The 20,888-nt window shown below is 35.4% G+C and overlaps 2 protein-coding genes across 2 annotated transcripts; one reads left to right on the top strand and one right to left on the bottom strand.

Moving 5' to 3' along the window:
- The first annotated feature begins 189 nt into the window (after positions 1-189).
- On the top strand, positions 190-20,851 carry ebo (exportin ellipsoid body open). Its single transcript, XM_081994490.1, has 18 exons — positions 190-355; positions 468-674; positions 1,775-1,972; positions 2,141-2,324; positions 3,167-3,408; positions 3,463-3,635; positions 3,696-3,902; positions 3,958-4,066; positions 4,121-4,213; positions 4,267-4,438; positions 6,348-6,492; positions 6,549-6,783; positions 6,835-7,131; positions 7,189-7,355; positions 7,409-7,603; positions 17,202-17,430; positions 17,877-18,113; positions 18,360-20,851. The coding sequence occupies exons 1-18, from the start codon at positions 353-355 to the stop codon at positions 18,435-18,437; spliced, it is 3,171 nt and encodes a 1,056-aa protein (XP_081850616.1). The 5' UTR covers positions 190-352; the 3' UTR covers positions 18,438-20,851.
- LOC145735013 (uncharacterized) lies at positions 4,980-6,319 on the bottom strand. The gene is made up of 3 exons (XM_081988708.1): positions 5,549-6,319; positions 5,060-5,446; positions 4,980-4,994 (listed from the first exon to the last, which is right to left on the bottom strand). Exons 1-3 carry the CDS (start codon positions 5,963-5,965, stop codon positions 4,980-4,982), a joined length of 819 nt encoding a protein of 272 aa, XP_081844834.1. The 5' UTR covers positions 5,966-6,319.
- Positions 20,852-20,888: the final 37 nt, after the last annotated feature.

Here is a 20,888-nt window from a genome sequence, read left to right as displayed (position 1 = left end):
ATTTAAATCAAGAGAACTTAAAAACTTACCCAAAGTAGGAGCCACCTGGTGGCCAGTATCCACAAAGTTGTATTAGGTCGGAGTGAGATAAACAATGCTTCCTAATCACATTTCATATGCTTAGGACAAGGAGAACACAATATGTCAACTGGCAAATTAACCTATGATCGTTTGGCTCAATGTCAACTGTCAAAACTGTAACTAACCCAAATGCCAAAGAAAAATAATGATAAATATGTCAACAAAAATTAATTCTTTAATAATTTAACAAACAAAAAAAAACAAACGTAAAATACGGTGTAAATTTCCGAATCCAATGTAGTGTTAAATTCATGATATTAACCCAATCATTATGGTGAGCAATTTTTTTTTACTCATTTCTACTGTAATATAACCTGAAATTTCTAATCTGGCTGAGGCAAGACACCCCCACAGTTGTAAATTAATCGTTTTTTTACGGTTTTCAGGACTTTAACAGCGACAGTTCATTAGTGTCCATCGAAAATTTGTTTGAGGAATTTTTTAGTCCATATACTAGTAATTTGCGAAAACATGAAATCGAGGTGCAATTGGGTGCTATCAAAACAGTCCCAAATCTTGGAAAGTTGTGTCTCTATTTTATTATGCATACCTCCAGCCATTATGTTACAATGTTTTCTCTGCAAACATTGGAAGTAAGTTGTCTTGACTTTCTATTGGTTATTATAATTTACTGAACTTAAAATTAAGTGATTTTTTTATTGTCACTGGCTCACTGTATTAAAATTTATGTATTTAATTCTTTTCAATGCTTGACAGAATGTAACCTAACCTAAGAGCAGATAAATCAAGATAAAAGTATTACTAGTACAATAGTATAGTAGATACTCAGAATAATAATACAATTTAAATTAAAACCCTTCACACAAAATACCATATCCATTTATTGTAGGTACCATCAAAACGTTGAATATTTTAAATCAGGCATGTGTTTTAATATTTTTTACAACTTCTTGAGAATACTTTTACCAGGTCAAAGCCCTACAGTAAATACATCTTTCAAATCAAAAATATAATCTTGAATTTACTATCTGTCACTAAACATTTGTTTATAGATTGTTCTTAATCCTGTCCAATGAGACATTCCACCAGTTTAACATAACTCCCTGAAATTAATTTACTAAAATATTATGAGTATACTTACTATCCTGGCAGTCAGTTAAACAAAACTGTAATTTAAAAAAAAATCATTCTTCTGGAACATACCTACAGGAGTGGGTAAGTAAAGCTTTTAGTGGAAGTGCTATATTTCAATATTGTTACAAAAGTCAAGTTAAAACTTTTGGTTTATTGCTTTATAATCATACAGAACAGTAATTTGCACATTTTAAGTGCCCATTCTGAACCTCAGGTACCTCACTAGAAACTTCATAAATATTAGTAAACTAACTTAGTTTTTAATTTTTTGATATGAAAAATGCACTAAAAAGCTTTAACTCTATGCAAACATATGCAAGTCAATTACTAACATACCAATTTTTGGCAAGCCAGTTATAGACATGTCCCTCCCACCCTATTAAACTTAACTCTATGAATGTCATAGCTGGAAAGTGTCACTCTCTCCTAGAGAAATTGATTATAAAATTAATTTGTCAACAATTTAATATTACTAATAGTAATTATTATTAATAAACAGTTTCAATAATATTGGAAAGTAAAAAGGCTTTTTGGCATAGATATTTATTTCAGAGAAAAAGCTGTTTTCTGCAATATTTGTGTACATTTTTATTTTTAGTCTATGATAAATCAACAGTGGTCCAAACTAGATTGGGCACTGCAAGAAGAAGTTAAAACAGTACTCCAAACGAATCTGATATTTAAAAGTAATGCTGCGCCCAACTTTTTACGAAATAAGTATGCAAAGCTTTTAGTTGATATTGCCAAAATTGATTGGCCCACTCGTTATCCATCTTTCTTTGATTGTATTTTACAGGTAAGTGTTACTACAACTTGAGTATTTTTGACTATCCTTTGTTATTTGTTTAGATACAAATAATAACAGAATAGTGTTTTTCAGTCCTTTCATAAACTGAAACAAAAAGTATAATGTGTATAGTTCATAATTCGGGTATTAGATTCAGTACTTATTGACTGATTTCAGCTTTTAAAATCCAACGATTTCAACCAATTAACCGGACTGATACTACTAAAAACCGCATGCGAAGAATTTATGGGACTGAACGCCGTTTTTGAGAGCGCGAATCGAAAGAAGGAAGTCACCCAATTACTTCATGAATACATTCCCATTGTTTTTGATTTACTAACCAGTATATTGGAGAATGTCAGTAAGTATTGTTGATTTCGATCAAGTTTTGCTTTTTTTTGGTTACAATGAAAGTGAAGTAAAATATTATATTATTTTTTTTATAAGTCATTAGTATTTTGATCTTAGAATTGTAATTGATTTATTTATTGCCTAAAACGTGCTTATCAAGCCCGATTTAACACATCCTTTGATTTTGTAATCACCCGAATTTGATTGGACATGGATTTTTCTAGTGGGTACACTTTTCAGAAGCAAATTTTTCTATTAATTTTTGCTTTAATTTGTGTTATCCTTTTATTGCAACACTGCTTCTATGACTATGAGGTCGGTCATTTTTGTTGTAGATTTAGCTCTATGACAGGCCGGTTTATCTTGCTGCTGTGTGCTGACATTTCAGTTTTGAATAATCAGGAACAGGTTGTTTGGAAGTATTTGCTAGTATGTATTTTGTGGCATTTACAGTTCAATCAATAAGTTCAAAACAGCCTAATTCCGATTCTGTAGTAAAGCTAATAATTAGGTCCCTTTTTTTATTTTCAATTTTTTTAAAAATCAAGAACATTGCGCGTTTGCTCACTAGTTAGTTTTAACGTTCGTTTTTAAATTGCTACAGATAATTTAACATTTATTTTAACCCTCTAGGACGAATTTAAGAATTTGCTTGTTGTGGCACTATCTTGAAACCTCCATTTAGCAGTAATTTGTCTTAAAGTTTTTTTGAGAGTCTTGTAATCCTGTTTTTGACGAGTGGAACTTATTATACTTACAATAAATATAAATACCACTTGACTTCCTCCAAACCAACAAAAATTTTGACCGTAGAGCCTATAATTTTATTATATCACTGTGATTAATTAACAGGCACAAAATCAAAGCACACTGCCACCGCAACACCTCCGCCTTCACCCACAAATCATTCCACCGCTGACGAACCTTTGGCAAATCACATATCATCAGTCGAATTCCGACCCGATTTGAAAGTGTTGGGACAAGAAGCTCTTGTCACCGTTCAATTTCTCTTCACGTGGGTGTCGTTGGAGCAAGTGCCTCCGAAACTGATCAGGGCCATATTTAGTTTTACTAATTTTTCGACCTACTCGCAGGTTAGCACTACATTAACTTCATCATTTAGCTTAGAGTAAAGAATGGCGTTTTAGGACGACGATGATCTTTGCGTTAGTGCCATATCGACAATAAACGAAATATTTTACCGAAAATGCAGCCCGCCTGGGTCCGTGGAATTTTTCAGGAATATTTACAACCACGTGGTGGAGCTGCTAAGCATCGTTAGTAATTGCGCTTCGTATCGAATCGAAAGTACGGACGAAATGTATGTATTCGTGCATTCACAATATCCACTATGAGATCAAAGTTTTTAATTTGTTTAAAGGTTTGTGACGAAACTATGCGAACTGCTCGTGTTGTTAATCGAGCAGCACTTGTGGCGATTTGAAATGGACCCATCATTTAGTTGCATGGAGTTTTTGTCCATGTTTTTTCAGTACACCATGCATTTACCCAGCATTTTGTGTTTTACGCGCTGCTTGAACGTGTGGTCCGTGTTTTTCAAGCAAGTCCAGATCAATAATGCACAGAAGTATACTGATTTATTTACTTATTCCAGGCAGTAGTTATTTTAGTTGTAATTTCAGGTATTCCCAAGTATTTTTAGGTTTAGGTAGTGCCTTAATCAAAAAATTCCAATTCAGCTGTAACTTTTCCCAACTTGTTGACGTTAATAGAGCTGAAGTGGATGATGATGTAAGTTTGTAACTGATAAAAATGCGGTAAGCTTAATAATTGACAAAATTTAAGGGTAAAACCGAATGGCAGTACTTCCTGCAATCATCAGTGGACGTAATATCGCTTTCCGCGCAATTCGCACCTTTGGAAATGTTTAATCAGATTGTAGGTTACTCTTTAATTTCGATTTGCAGTGCCAAATTACTGATCGTTTTCAGCTAAATTCCTGGAATCTGTGTAATACCGAGTTTAGGGCGTTGGAAAAGTATTCTGAAAATTGGATTAACTATTCTAATAACGCCGAGACTGATAAACTTGGTTATATTCTTCGAGATTATTCCAGTTTAACTTTTGCCTTAGCCAGTTTAGCACACCACTTTTACACTAATGGTAAGTAACACATTTTATTTACAACCATATATGTAATGCTGTCATTACTAACGTCATTGAAGGTTAGGAAGTATCATATTGCGCACCTCTACTTCCCGCCCTCACTTTCCGCCCTCATTTCCCGCCCTCTAAAATTGTGTGATTGTTAATATTTAAAAAAAAAAAGATGATTGAATCAAATTTTTTTAATGTCAGATAAAGTCGGATCGATATTCAGTTCGCAAATAATAAATTGAGAAAAATGTCCTGTATTACAACTCGAATTGTATGCATTCTAACGGTTATAATGCCTATAATACATTACAATACTAAAATTAACATGATCTAAACTAAAACAAACTACTTATTGAAATTAATGGTTACATTTGAATTATTATAAGTGTTTATAGAAATATTTAGGCCAGTACCAGCACTGGCGTCTCCAACAGTTGTCTCTTTGGTCGACAAATTAATTTGCTGCTGAATGACTGAGGTTTGTGGACTACTTGCAACAGCTTCAGAAGACATGGCACGTTGGGACAGCATAACGGCAGTTTTGGTTTTATTCTCCATTGAGCTATTCACATAACCTTCTGCCACAGTACTAGATTTCCATCCTCCCAGCCTTTTTAATTGGAGTACATTTGCTCCACTGTTGGCAAGTAACGTAGCGGCGGTTCTTCTTAGAGCGTGGCCTGTAAAGCTTTTCGAGTTCTCTAAATTCAAAAAAGTAACAATTTTTTGGGAATAATTAGCTATTGTATTGTGCCCAATTGGTTGATTTCTTGCTATTCCTCCTCTAAGCTGAACAAAAAGTCTATCGATTTCTATGTTTTCTCTCAAATTTATGTAGTCTCGAACGATCTTCACCCATATTGGATCAGTAATGAGAAATGATCTACTTGTATTTGTCTTGGAATCTGGAATCTCAACTGAAATTTTTTCTTCAAAAAAAGTAACATCCAACATTTTCATTTTCACTAATTCGTCCGTCCGACAAGCTCCAGATACACCTATTATTAATGCGACCTAAAACAATAAGAAGAATATAATACCATAATAACTGTGCACTTGTATAAGCTCAAACACTATTTTTTTTAAATACCTATTTAAAGATCACAAATATCTTACCTTTATCGGTAGAAGATTATTTGGAGCTTTGTTTAAAAAATCCTCTATATTTTTCCTAGAAAATACGTTCGATTTTTTGGGCCTGAAGCCCACATTTTGACGTTTTAGAAAGGCCAGCAGTTTCCCATGTTTTGAAATATCAGTTTTTTCTTCAATTTGTAGCATCGTTCGTATCATACTGTACATTGCCCACAAAGTGGACGGCTTCTTTTGTCTGGATTGTTCTCCAAAATATGCTATCAGTACACTTTCGGAACTGGTATTCTTCACCTTTTTTTCTTCGCACCACTTCCTATATAATTCAATAGCTTTTAGGTAGCGATGCTTACTTTTCTCTGGCACCAAGCCGTGTGCTAATGCGTCAGCAGCCTGTCGTATTTCTGGCGGGGTACACGTCAATTCTTCACAGGAGGACATTTTTCTCAATTTATTAATCCGGAAATGAATATCGATCCAACTTTTTCTGACATTTATTTATATTGGTGAGTTGTTTACCACATATCTACGGTAACAATATATCTGATTGATTATTCTGAGAAAAATGCCTGCTTGGTAGTTTTTTGTTAAATGTAATATTCTAGATATGTTCAGAATGAAACAATGATTTGTAAATTTTGATAGAAATATGATGGTTGTAAATAAAATAGTATACAAACCTCGGTAGGAAGTTTCATTCCGTAGAGTAATGAAACTCTTCCCACCTCGGTGTGTAATATACTATTCTAGTTGTTCAACAATGCATGTTTCATTACTTTTCCACGTGTGGCAATATTTGTATATCACGTAATTTTTTTTTCAGAGAATGAGGATATTTACAAAACTGCCACTCCATTAATCTACAATCTCATGGAAAACACCCTGAAAAGTGCCTCAAGTTACAAAAAAGTGAAGACTTACCTCCTTAGATTTAACAATCAAGCATTGACTGAAAGCTTTATTGACGTGTAAGTCGTAATTTCACTTTACTTAATTTATGATGCAAAATTGATGAAATTTGTAGACAAAGTGAATTATTAGCTTCTCTAAAAACTTGGTTGGGTTGGATGGAAGCTAGAGGACAACCCGGTGCAAACGCGGATGTGATTTTAAAAATTCTTTTACCTATTTTAGTCGATACTGATAAAATTCCTGCCAAAATCTCTTTAGCCGCCTCTGCTTTACTGCTTGAGCTGTCTAAACGACCTAATAACCTTTCTCCGTTAAAACACTCTGAAATTGCAGGGTTTATCCAAGAGGTAACTTACTACAATTTGTTACTGGTAGTGGTAGTTAAGATTAAATTTTAGATCCCAAGATTAAAGTTCGCATCTTCGGATATTACCAACACAATTAATTCAGCAATTTGTGAAATTCTGCTGAAGCATTTGAAATGCTTCGACCAGGAAACTTTACAAAGATACAAATTGTTGATTGGTATGTTTTTTAATGAGTTGACCAGAGATTTTCGAGACTTGACTCCCAATAGTTTGGAAGCAAAAATTAGAAGTACCGTAGAGTGTACACTTCCGGCTTTATCCTTCATAATTGAGTATTGTAGAGGGTATTCAATTGTCGCTAAAAAGGAATTAACCAGTGTTATAAAGGTTACCTTCACCTTCTGTTAATTTAACTGTAATAAAGTTGACATGTTTCATTTTTAGCCTTCATTAGATCACGCTCTATCATTGTTTCCAATCTACGTAAAGTACGCAGAAGTGTACAATTTATTTTCAAAGTTTTTCATTTCGGTGTTGAAGAACTTGCAGTCCCAAATTGGAACGGAGTTCACAAAGAATGCCATGCATATATTTTTTCAAGTTGCTTTAAAGTGAGTCTGTTTAGGTGTAGGAAATAGAGGTTTCATAAATATGGAGATTTCAGTGAACAGCAATCGCACAACCTACTAGGAGTTCAGCAGTTGCTGGATATATTTTGTATGGTAGTGAGAGAGTCGACCAATAAATCTTTCTTGCCCGAAATCCTTCAGTTGTGTATGGAAAGTATCTATCCTTTATTGTTGCCTCAGGCTGTGGAAAAACCGGATGTGTTTATGACATTTTTGGAGTTACTGTACAGGTAAGTTTATTCAATATTTGCAACTATAAGTAAGTTTTAATTCAACTTTAAATATACAGGGTGGTCCAGTTTTAAATGTCAATAATCCACTATCCGATCAAAAAAATAAGTTGACATACACTATGTCATTTTGATGCAAAACGCTTCCTAAGGAAGATACAGTCCTTCAAAATTTAGTTTAAAAAATCGCGTTTTTGCTGTAACTGTCAGACCGTTGAAGCAATTTTTATCAAATTTTGAACAAGTACTTATGAAATGAATGCTCATTATGTGATTTGAATGACGTTTTGTCAAACTTGTTAAGTGGCATTCTACGATGACTGGATATTTCCCAAAAATTACAGTTTTTTAGAAAGAGAGATGATGTATCTGCTGTAAAATTTTGATTCAAAATTCCGACGATTTTTTTTACGAGATTTTTCGAGATAACCGAGTTATTGCGTTTTCAAACCCAAGAAGAGAGGGATATCCGGGCAGGGATAGAAGTAGATTCTCCTTTTTTTTCCTTTGTTTATTGGGTCTTCTGTCTCACACAAAAAAAAGGTTTGTTGGGAAAATGGAATTTCGCACTATTTTCAACTAAGTTGAAAATAACATTAACCTAGTCGTCCCAACACAAGACCACTGACTTAGGCTCGGTCTTGTTACCTAAAAACGCTGACGTTTCGGTGGAAAATCTACCACCGTCTTCAGAGAATCTAAAAAAGAAAAAACACAACGGCAGAACACAGAAAACAACAACTTAATAAATATTAAACCTGATAATGTTCAATATGGAACTCTGAGAAGGGTTTTGTCAATAAAAATTGACATAAATTTTGACTTTTGTCATTCCAATAGGAAAGGTTATCTATTGTTGTAGTGAAAGGTACCGATTAGTGCGAAATTCCATTTTCCCAACAAACCTTTTTTTTGTGTGAGACAGAAGACCCAATAAACAAAGGAAAAAAATGAGTAATTCGTCTCAACAAACATATAGAACATATCTCCAACATAGATTCTCCTTCAAAAAATAAGTTGAACTGTTTTTTGCCCTTTTGGTACAAGGAGTTGAAACTGATGCTCATTACTGGGTGTTAAAGCCATCTACAAAATACGATTCATTATAATCATTTATCATCCCTTTGAACGAAATCCAGAGGTATAAAAAGAATGTAGCTCAAAATAAATGAACGAATTCTCTTGTATCTACACGGACAGCTTAGACCAAAGTTACTTTCGTTCAGTAATGAGTATCAGCTTTATAAATACTTGAACCAAAGTTGATCTAAATTGCTTGTACGGTCTCAAAATTATGACAAAAAAACACGATTTTTGAAGCTGAACTTTGAAAAGCTGTATCTTCCTGGTAACGAGTTCTTTTAAAAAAGGACAACATGCATATCTGCTTATTTTTTGAAGGACGAACCACTGACAGTTCATTGATTATAAAATAAACTATCCTAACCGCCAATTTTTTCTATCCCAGATATCAGTTTTTTTTAGGTTTTAAAACGTAATGAGTTATCTCGTAGACGAAGTTTCAAATTAGAATGTTGTAATGGCCCAAAAATGCCTTCTTCCAATTTTGGGTCTTACAAGCTTATGTTTGGGGTTCGAGGGGCAAGCGCTATACCCTAAATGACACAACCACCAATCTTGGGTCAAACATTTATTCAGATTCCAAGTACATTACTCAGCTAGGTACGGTTCGGTTTCAAAGACTTAGGTCTAGTTAGCAATTCTGGCTTAAACGTACCTTCTGGACATTTTGAGTTGAGCTGAAGTGACAGGCTTTAGGTCAAGCGGCTACGTGGTTAACTTATTTTGCACTACTGAACATGACTAGAACTTGACCCCATTAGGTCTTTTTTGGACTTTAACCGATTTTTCACACTTGTCTTCGACTTGACGACGTTTCAGTTTTGACTGCCCGGTTCTGACTGCCTGTTTGCCAAAATGGTGTGAATATTTATACTACGAAATTTACATCATTCTGTGAGCAGGAATGCGACAGGTCAAAAGGTGGAATTTCAAAAACATGTCGCCGGATGCAATAAAATAATATTAATTTTTTTCCTGCAGCTCCAGGCAATAAATCATTTTTGCTTGGGGTCAAAAAGGTGAGAATTTGTGGCGACAGTATGACTTGGAAAAATTCCTTTCTTTGTAAACACCTACTAATAGAAATATATCCCCGCTTCTGGATTAACGACGCTGGCCAATTAAATCTCTTAGAGGTTTGGCTTAGGATTTGAAGTCAGATTTTTCTTTCAAACTAGTCTTTCATTTAAGTGTTGTGTCTAGTAGTGTTCAGATGTGCCTCAAACTAATTCCGTAAGTTTTAATTTAGTTTTGATTACAATTTTGACTTTGAAAAATAAACAAAAAGAAAATTGCTATTATTTTCCCGGGGCATCACATCCCACCCATCCCTGTAGGACAATGCAAATATAAAATATATTTGCTTTGTATCAGTGCAACGCTGTACTACTCTGAATCATATGTTCAGCGTAAATCCGAGTCATTCACATCGCACTTGACCTAAGGCAATGTATGAAAACCTTGTCGAATAAGCAAATCTGTCCAGAAGGTCTAACAACAATCGCTTACGCGTGCCAGTCCCAATAAAATATTTTTAAGTCTACTATACACGTATAAATCCTATCCTACGATTATTCAATAAAATCTAGTAACAATAAAATAATGTTCCATGATTACTCTCATAAACAATTGAAAAGGTAAATAAATATGCGGCACTCAAAACGAAAAATAAAAAATAAAGAAATAACAAAAAAAAAAAAAATAAAATAAAATAAAAAATTAAGAATAAACTAACGTACCGACTTTAATTACCAACCGGTCACTCTCGGGATGTTCCTGGCTGGTTTGGATCAGGGGCCCGTCGTATGCGTATCCCCGTTTGGCTTCTAGGCAAAAGGTCTGCCTACAAAAAATTGGATAGGGTCGGCTAGCGATTGGCCTAAGAACTCGCGCTCGCCTTGTTCGGGCAACTGGAACCTGTTCATAGAATTTTTTATATTAGTGATCATATCTCAGCCGCGAAGGTGGCTGTATGTCTCTAGTTCTTGTTCGGCCTACATTGACTGGGGTGGCTTCCCAATCTTCCTGACTAGTATCTAAGCCGGTTTCATACGTGGAAACGTCACTTCCATCGTCACTTATTTCAATAATGGTATCAGTATCAGTGTCCTCATCAGTATCACCTTCATCTTGTTGCACCCTTCTGGATCTTCTTTCATCTCCATATAGTAAAAACTCATCCACTTCATCCTGGACCTTCTCGTTGTCTACAATTGGATCCTTGGTTGAGTCTGGTTCATTTTTGTTCTCTTCTTCACAATCCCATGTATTCTTATAGGGCTTTAGGCGTTCTGCATGTATCATGTGCTCAGTTCGTCCAGAAAGTTCTTTTATTTTAAATGTAACAGGACCCTTCTTTTCTATTATGCGGAAAGGCCCTTTCCATTTTGGTTGAAATTTAGCAGCTAAGTTCCCTTTAGGCGGAACTACAATTTTCATGAACACTAAATCGCCTAATTGAAACTCTTGCTTTAGTTTCCTGGCGTTATGCTTAGCATATCTGCTTTCAATGCTTTTTGCTAAGTTTTCTTTTGCAAGTTCATGGGAAATTTGCATTTTCTTTAACATTTCACTGGCATAATTTTCGTCTAAGTCGTATCGTAGTACGTGGTCATTAATCGTTAAATGAATTGGTAGTTCCATATCTCGTCCAAACATAAGAAAGTATGGACTTTCTTTGGTAGCTTCATGAGGTTGATTCCTATAAGCCATCAACGCATAAGGCAGAATCTCATCCCAGCTTTCCATGAAATTACTAACGAAATGACTGATAGTAGTCTTCAACGTTCTATGAAATCGTTCCAAAATTCCATTGGTTGCTGGATGATAAGGGGTTGTGCGTAGTTTGTGAATTCCAAGTTCTTTGCAAATGTTAGTAAAGAGGTGGCCTATAAATTGCTTTCCACAGTCCGTCAATAGTTCCCTGGGAGCTCCATGTCTAGTTATGATATTTTCAACAAAGGCTCTCGCGACAGTTTCAGCTTTTATATCAGGTAGTGGTACGCACTCTGGGTATCTAGTCAAAAAGTCAACGCAAGTGAGAATGTATCTATTTCCTTGGCGTGTTCGATTTAGAGGTCCCACTAGGTCCAAAGATATTCTTCCCCAAACGTGCGTTGGAATGGGTGTTTTTTGGAGTTCAGGAGGTCCTTGAGGGTTGGTTTTATGAATTTGACAGGACGGACAGGATTCGACAAATCTTTGAATATCTTTTCGCATGTTTTTCCAGTAAAAATCCCGTTCTAATATTTCCTTCGTCTTCTTTTGTCCTGGGTGAGCTGCATACAGCGACATATGGTATATTTTCAATAAATCGTTGATTATGCATTTTGGCGCAACGATTGGATCATTCCGTTGGTTTGAATTACGTCGTTTTCGCAGAAGTCCATCTATTATTATATAGTCTGTATCCTCGTCCAACGTACTATTATTTATTAAGCAGTTGAGTTCATGATCCTCAGTCTGCAAGCGAATAAGATCCTCTTTATTCCAATGTACATCATAAATCGGTGTGAGTTCATTTTCATGTAATACCGCTGAAATCTGCGTCGGATCAACTGTTCTTAGTCTTGTAAGGCTATCTACATTTGCATTCATTTTTCCTGGTCTATATTGAACGGTAAAACTGTATTCCATTAGGAACATACTCCATTTGGCTAGTCTGGAACTTGGATCCTTAATATTTAATAAATATTTCAGTGGCCGATGGTCCGTCATAATGGTAAAATGAGTTCCTGTTAAGTAGATTCGGTATTTCTTAACAGCGTACACTATAGCCAGGCATTCTTTTTCAATGGTCGAATACCGCTGTTCAGCAGTATTTAGCGTACGGCTCGCGTAACATACAGGATGTTCGATTCCATCATATTTTTGCGTCAAAATGGCGGCGACTGCAGTTGCACTTGCGTCTGTGTTCAAAATAAATTCACGATTCATATCTGGGTACTTTAGAATAGGCGGCTTAATCAAAGCTTGTTTCAGGGTATCAAATGCGATTTGGTGGTTCTGTGTCCAAAGCCATTTTTCATTTTTTTTGGTCAACTGAGTCAGTGGGTGACTAACCTTGGCAAAATTTGGAACAAACTTGCGATAAAATCCACAAAGTCCAAGAAAAGCACGTACCTCTTTAACTGTCCTTGGCACAGGATAGTTTTCAATAATTCGAGTTTTCTCAGGCTGAGTAGTGTACCCTCCGGCTTTTATAATGTGTCCCAAGTATTCGGCTTCCCGTTGTAAAAATTTACATTTAGTTGGTTTAAATTTTAAATTGCTCTCCCGCATTTTTTCGAATATATGACGTAGGCGCTCTAAATGTACGTCAATATTGGCTGGACTAAATACAATGATGTCATCCAAATATACGAGGCACTCGTTGTAAGTAAGATTCGCAAATATATGGTTCATCAAGCGACTCCACGTAGCAGGTGCGTTCTTCAATCCCATGGCCATTCTAGTAAACTCATAGTGATTCTCTGGAGTCGAAAATGCACTTTTTTCTCTATCTTCAGGGTGTAAGGGTACTTGAAAATATCCAGATGCTAAATCCATGGTACTAAACAATTCCGCATTAGCCAATTTGTCAATAGTTTCTTGAATGTTAGGCAGGGGAAAGAAATCTGTTTTTGTTATTGCATTGAGTTCACGATAGTCTATACAAAGCCTATATTGCACCTCTTCACCTGGATGTCTTCGCTTTTCAATCAATATGGCAGGGAAACTCCACGGAGACTGACTTTCTACAATAATTCCGTCATCCAATAATTTTTGAATTTCCTTTCTCAATATTGGTTGTCGATGATACGGTACTCGGTATGGCCTCTTTATTATCGGTGGTACGTTTTCAGTGATGATACGGTGTGTCACTTTTGTCGTACAAGTCAACTTTTGGTCAGGAGAATGGAAAATATCTATAAATTCCACAACCAATCTTTTTAGCTTGGCATCGTCGTCACTTTTGACGTCTTCCAGGTTTAATTGCTTTAATATTACTTGGGTACTTTCTAAATTTACTTTTCTAATAGCTTGCTCTTGTACATCAGGCTTATTCTCAATATCCACTTCAAAGGCGTCTGCTATCCTTTGTCTTCGCTGTACCAGCATATCTTTATCTGATACATTCATGAGCCTCACAGGCACCTTGTCCCCTTTTTTACAGAGACTTCTCGCAACTAGTAATCCCTGCTGAGAATCTTCACATGGCTCTATGACAACATGCTGAGTCGTAACTCTTGAAGAATCAGCTATACTAGCTAAACAAATCACCTCGCTCCTTGGGGGTATAATTAAATCTTCCTCTAATAAAATTTTCCACGATTTTCCCTCATTTTCCACATAATGAGTCTCATCAAAAAATTCTCCCCGGACTTCGGAGCCTTCCTTTTCGGCAGCTCGTGAATCCATTTTAAAATCACCGAAACATACAAGTTTGCCCTCAGAACATCCATGTTTTTCTGAGTTTGATTTTTCCATTGCTTCCAAACGACTACCAATCGTTTGAAGGCCCACATCCCTCGTTGTTGGTAGCAACGATGAATGATCGTTGGAGATAGCAGTGTGTGAATGCGTCTGATTCTGTTCTTGTGGTCCATTTAAAGTCCCATATAAACTCCCCAAATTCTCTTCATATAGAGGTAGTTTTTCTCCTAGGAGTACCATTTCTCCTCTTCCCCAATCAATAGTTGCACCATGTTTATGCAAAAAATCGAGACCCAATATTAAATCTGTTTGAAAACTCTCAGTTTCAAGTACTTTGAACTCATGTTCCACAATTCTTCTTGGCCCAATGCCTACACGCAAATACGTGCTTCCTAAAATGGGAATACTATTTCCCTGAATATCCACTAAGTTAATTCCACTATTTTGTAACGGTATAAACCCCTGAGCAACTGAGGGTTTAACTAGGGATAAAACAGCTCCAGAATCTATCAGTGCCCAATATAACTTTTCAGCTATTGTTACCTTAGCAACATTGCAGGGCCCGGAGATTCTCTTCCATTCGCAAATGTTTATCCCTACACTAACACTTTCACTTATTCCCACGTTGCCTCCATGGCAGCCGGGCTTCGGGGCTGGGAAGCGGCTGCGTCGGAGTTTAAATTTAAAGACCCAATTTCGGCGGTGCATTCCCTAGCAAAATGTCCTGGTTGGTTACATCTAAAGCAGGTTCGTTGTTGCTGATTGCTAGTGGTTGTATTTCTGGCCCTTACAGAAGTATTTCTATTTTGGTTATTGTAAACTTGAGTTGCTCGTCTAGTATCAGGACAGTCTCGTTGGTAGTGCCCTGGTTTGTTACACTTAAAGCATAAGTTATTTCTCGTTCGAACCTGACGGAGATTTCGGGAATTTGCATTTCGGCAGTAGTTGTCCGTGTGTCCTGGCTTCTTGCAAATATTACAATAATACTTTCTAGGCTGTACGTTTTGTTGGTTCAATTTAACGGCTCGACACTCTCGGCTGGTGGATGAATGAATTAGGTTCTCTATACTTTCCTCTTGCTCGGCACACTCTAACGCTGCTGTCAAGTTGCTTGGGTTTTTACTGAGTACCCGTTGTTTTAAGGGATGCACTAAGCCCAATACAAATTGTGTGGAGATGTCCTTTTCCAATTTGCGTCGGTCAGCGGCGTCATCCGTAGCATCTCCAGTCAACTCCAGGGTTTTATTAGCAAGCAGCTTCAGACGGGTGAGATATTGACGACAGGTTTCTCCTATGCGTTGGCGGCACTCAATGAAGTTTTTAATGGCGGATCCTTTCACACAAGGGCGGCTGAACTGCGTTCGTAATTCCTGCTTAAGCTTAGCCCAATCTGCGGTAGTTTGCAGTTCTGGTTCCGAATCAATAAATTGTTTGGCTTTACCACGTAACTTTAGCCTGACAATGCAAGTTTTCTGTCGGTCACTCCAATTAGCTAAAATCGCTGTTTCTTCAATAATTGACATAAAGTCTCCAATTGAGCCTTGTCCGTCGTATGTTGGTACTATATCTAAGCACATAACTGCTCCATTATTAACCACGGGGTTAGTCGGCTGCTGGTCATCTCGGTTGGCGTGTTGTTCTGCTCCTCTACCTCTTCTCTCCATGTTTAGGGATAGCTTTTGGATTTTTTTTTTTTTCCTTTTAAATCCAAGTATAACTTGCCCCTTCTACCCTTTGTTTCCTCTAGGATAGTTTTAACAACCCCACACCTGACACCAAATGTAATGGCCCAAAAATGCCTTCTTCCAATTTTGGGTCTTACAAGCTTATGTTTGGGGTTCGAGGGGCAAGCGCTATACCCTAAATGACACAACCACCAATCTTGGGTCAAACATTTATTCAGATTCCAAGTACATTACTCAGCTAGGTACGGTTCGGTTTCAAAGACTTAGGTCTAGTTAGCAATTCTGGCTTAAACGTACCTTCTGGACATTTTGAGTTGAGCTGAAGTGACAGGCTTTAGGTCAAGCGGCTACGTGGTTAACTTATTTTGCACTACTGAACATGACTAGAACTTGACCCCATTAGGTCTTTTTTGGACTTTAACCGATTTTTCACACTTGTCTTCGACTTGACGACGTTTCAGTTTTGACTGCCCGGTTCTGACTGCCTGTTTGCCAAAATGGTGTGAATATTTATACTACGAAATTTACATCATTCTGTGAGCAGGAATGCGACAGGTCAAAAGGTGGAATTTCAAAAACATGTCGCCGGATGCAATAAAATAATATTAATTTTTTTCCTGCAGCTCCAGGCAATAAATCATTTTTGCTTGGGGTCAAAAAGGTGAGAATTTGTGGCGACAGTATGACTTGGAAAAATTCCTTTCTTTGTAAACACCTACTAATAGAAATATATCCCCGCTTCTGGATTAACGACGCTGGCCAATTAAATCTCTTAGAGGTTTGGCTTAGGATTTGAAGTCAGATTTTTCTTTCAAACTAGTCTTTCATTTAAGTGTTGTGTCTAGTAGTGTTCAGATGTGCCTCAAACTAATTCCGTAAGTTTTAATTTAGTTTTGATTACAATTTTGACTTTGAAAAATAAACAAAAAGAAAATTGCTATTATTTTCCCGGGGCATCACAATGTTACAAGAAATACTTCATTTTCCAACTTGAACCATAAATTTAAAAATTAGTGTAATTTTTGAAAAATGTCCAGTGACAGTAGAAAATAAGGCGGGAAAATGAAGATTATTTCCCTGTATCCACGCAACTGAACAATTTTGATAAATGTCATTACAATCACATAATGAGTATTAATTTCAATAGTGCTTGTTCCAAATTTGATCAAAATTGCTCCAACGGTCTGACAATTATGACAAAAAAAATTTTTTAAACTGAAATTTGGGAGACTGTATATTTGTTAGGAAGCATTTTTTACAAAAATTACATAATGTTTGTCAACTTATTTTTTTGATGGGCTATCAAATGGTGAATTATTGACATTTAAAACTGGACCACCCTGTATATATCTTTTTATATTTCTATCATATCCGTTACAACTTTGTGGTTACAGTTGGTATAATTACACTTTCAGTATACTAAGCTTTCACTGGCTGTATTTCTACAATTCACAAGTGATGATGGGGTTCTCGCCTGGTGGAAATGAAGACGAAGTCGGACCAGACATACCTAAACGGCCCGAACAACTGTTGGCTGTCCTGAAAGTGTTCGGGGAAGCTTTGCTCGTCGACGATATCAATATTTTTCGACAAAGTTTGGTTAGCTTACAAGACTTAAATCACAACAAGAAGCTGTACTATAAGGTAAGTGTTACGTCAAGCAAATTTAACCCTTTTACGAGACACAATTCTGTGTTATATAAAGGTTTGTATGATTTTAACATGCTGCCTAACTCTGTAAAAAACTACAACACTCGATTTTAAGAAGTCCCTAAGAAAACATATTGTTTCAATGTAAGGTTAATTTCTAATTTTAAAATTTGCTGTATTGTTTCATTTTTTTTTAGTGTTATTAATTCTTGTTTTTTATTCGCTTAATGATGTAAATGTTTATATTTATAGCTTTCTTATGCTAAATAAACGCCATTATTAGATCAGAATTGGTAAACTTTCTACTAAATCACAAATTTAAATTATTGAAATAAAACAGTTTTGATAAGTAAATCAGTACAAACCTAGTCCTCCCTCATGGTTATCATAGAAATAGAATCATTTTTTTGAATTATGTTCTACAGATTTATTTACTTTAGGGAGTCTTCCGAACTCATCTTCTATCCGACTTACTTCGGATACTTCTCAACACTCTATTGTACAAGCGACAAGGTTTATCCAGCGATGATATCATTTTCGCCGTCTATAGTATGGCGGAAGTCGATTTTCAAGGTTTCTTTTCCACATTCCTTCCCCAGTACATTCAAAGTTTGGAGGGGGTATCCGCGGGCGGTTGCCAAGTGTTAGCCCGACATTTTGACGCTAACAATGATCGGGTAAGTGATTTCAATATCTTAAGTCAATTATTGAATTTCACAATATTAGTTTTACTGGAACGTTTCTTTTTTGGCTTGTATGACGGCTATCAAAATGTGGTTCTATTACCTTGATTTTTCGAGACAAACCCGCTGTGAGCTATGTAAAAGCTAGTATAAAGTGACATTTTTCTAATTGTAACAAATTAGGCCATAATAATGTCGAACATTCTGTTGTTATTAACAGTCAAAAATTTGAATTTACAGGATGTGCCGTCATTTATGCAACATCTACGGGATTTTGCTGCTGCTTTCCAACATATTCGGATGTGCAATAGTACGTGAAAATACAGTTCCGTTTTTTAATTAAGATTATCATATTTGACTTAAACGTTTCCATATTATTATTTGACTTTGAGACATAAAGCCCGAGATTACATTTTGAGGTTTTAACTTGTTGCTAATTTAAGGTTAAAAAAATCAGCAAACATGCGACCTTAATTCTGATGGACGTCATTATTAGCCAACAAGTCTTAGAAGTTTGTTGTGCAAAAGTATAGATCGGCAACTTTTGAGTAATAAGTCTTCAAAATTCAATTTTCTATTTGAAAGTGGGTTTCAAATAGAAAACTGACTGCTTGCAACAAGTGAGGGTGGGAAACTCCATTCTGTAAAATAAAATAAAGTACATTCATCTCGCTAAGTAACTAAACTAAACTGAAATTGCAGACTCCATATTCAGTCTTAGCGTGCCTGATTTGTAGATCTGATCTGATCTGATCTACAAATCAGGTAGTTGATAAATTTGGATAAATATCGGGTTTAGAAGAGTTCAAAGAAAATTGTATCAAAAGAACTAAAGTTCGACGTTATGTTTGGTTTTCTTTGCAGCGTTTATCAGACGATAAGAATAACATAAAAATAGAGAAAATCTAACAGATTTTCTGAAGATAGCATTGATCTACAAGTGACAAATACTCATTACTCATACGTTTGTTTTATTGATCTTTATCAAACCATACAATAATCATTTCTGCATTTTAAAACCAGACGAGTTTTAGAGACTACTTGAGTATTTTGGTTATCAGACTCAAGTTTAATTGAATTGGACATTAAGGTTTAAAGGAAATCTGAGGAAACTGATAGATAGAAAATCAAAAATGATTATAATGATGAGGTTCCTCAATTATTTGTCATAATACGTTTTTTACTTGACGTTTTGACCGCTGATAGTCATAATTGTGATAACAAATTGTACGCATTATTGAACTTTTAGGTTTAGTTAAAACACCTTACAAGTTTACTGCTTAACTTATAGACCGGAAGACTTTATTGATTGAGTATTTAAAACGGTCCAATATCATCGAAACTTTCATTAGAAAGTAGAAAAAAACTCCTAATAATTGCGAAAACAAATACAAATAATAAACAACACATTAGGATACAATGTGTATGAAGAGTTAAATTAAATTGAAAAACTAAACAGCAAATATGACCATTTTAAATATCCACTACAATCAAATTATATCTACACCATTTACACATGTAGTTTAGAAAATATCACTTGGATTTTAAAAGTATAAGTTGGATTTCAGAATCTATAACTTGTATTTCATTATCGTAAATTTGGTTTTAGAAAACGTAAGTTGTATTTCAGATTCGTCACTTCTATTTCAGAAAAGGTATTTTAGAACGCGTTATTTCAATTTCAGATTTTTTTGTGTTTCTATGTGGTTATTAGTTTATTGTTTTTTTTTTTTAATATCACTTTAAGCAAAAAAACTCGCCCATCGGGAGTATTAATTTATATAAAATATACAGGGTGTCCCATAACTATATGACAATCTCTCGGGGGCATGCAGGGGAGGTCAAAATAATACGATTTGTTCATATATATTTTTTTTAAAGTCACTCTTAAGGGAAATATTCAGCCCCAAAGAACTGCCTTCCAATTAACGTTTTGGCCGTAACTTTTGAAACACTTTGTATATTGTAATGATTATTGGGTTTAATGTTTTATCGAAAAAGACCTTCTATTTGACATGAAAACCAGGTATCTCGTCTTCGAAAGGCAGGAACTAACTGGACCTAAGACACAATTTACTTAAACTTTGACAGCTGTCATTATTTTCAGCTGCAAACGCCATTAATGGATACTCTTGACATTTTTATCGAAAAATTGTACTCTTCCTTTATGTCGATAAAATAAACGGTTTTCGAGAAAAATCGATTTTTCATTGAACTGCTTAAACCACAACTATTTACTTTTTTTGCTCAACTTTAATTTTCCAAATTACAAATGACCACGTCTAAAATCCAACTGCCCTTTTTTATAATACAAGTGACTAATCTGTAATACAAATTGCAATTTCGAAAATCAAAGTTAGTACCTTTTCTGAAATACAAGTGATATTTTTTAAATCCATCTTATGGTTTCTAAAATTCAACTGACGCTTTCTAAACTACATGTGTAAATGGTGTAGTTAACTAGATTTTTTCAAAAATATGTTTTTTTTTTGGGTCCCTCATACAAATAGTAAATCCAAATTATGATAATTTAAAGCGTTTAATCTTTCAGCGTATATTGTAATACGGCTGCGTTTTTCAGTATGTTGATACGGAAGATTTTGTAAAATGTCAGCATACATGAGGAACCGGCCTGATAGGAAACTAGTAATATATTGAATTTAAGACTTGTGATCGCTCAATTTTGTGTAATGTTTGTAACATTGTCTTTTGTAATAAAGGTATAAATGTAATCTCAGTGACTTTCTATTGATTCCTGTACGATAGAAG

The sequence above is a fragment of the Ips typographus genome, linkage group LG1 (genome assembly GCF_016097725.1).
Source record: "Ips typographus isolate SLU linkage group LG1, UJ_Ityp_2.0, whole genome shotgun sequence".
Taxonomy (NCBI): domain Eukaryota; kingdom Metazoa; phylum Arthropoda; class Insecta; order Coleoptera; family Curculionidae; genus Ips; species Ips typographus.
The sequence above is the reverse complement of the archived record's forward strand: the minus strand, read 5'-3'. Positions and strand labels throughout refer to the sequence as shown.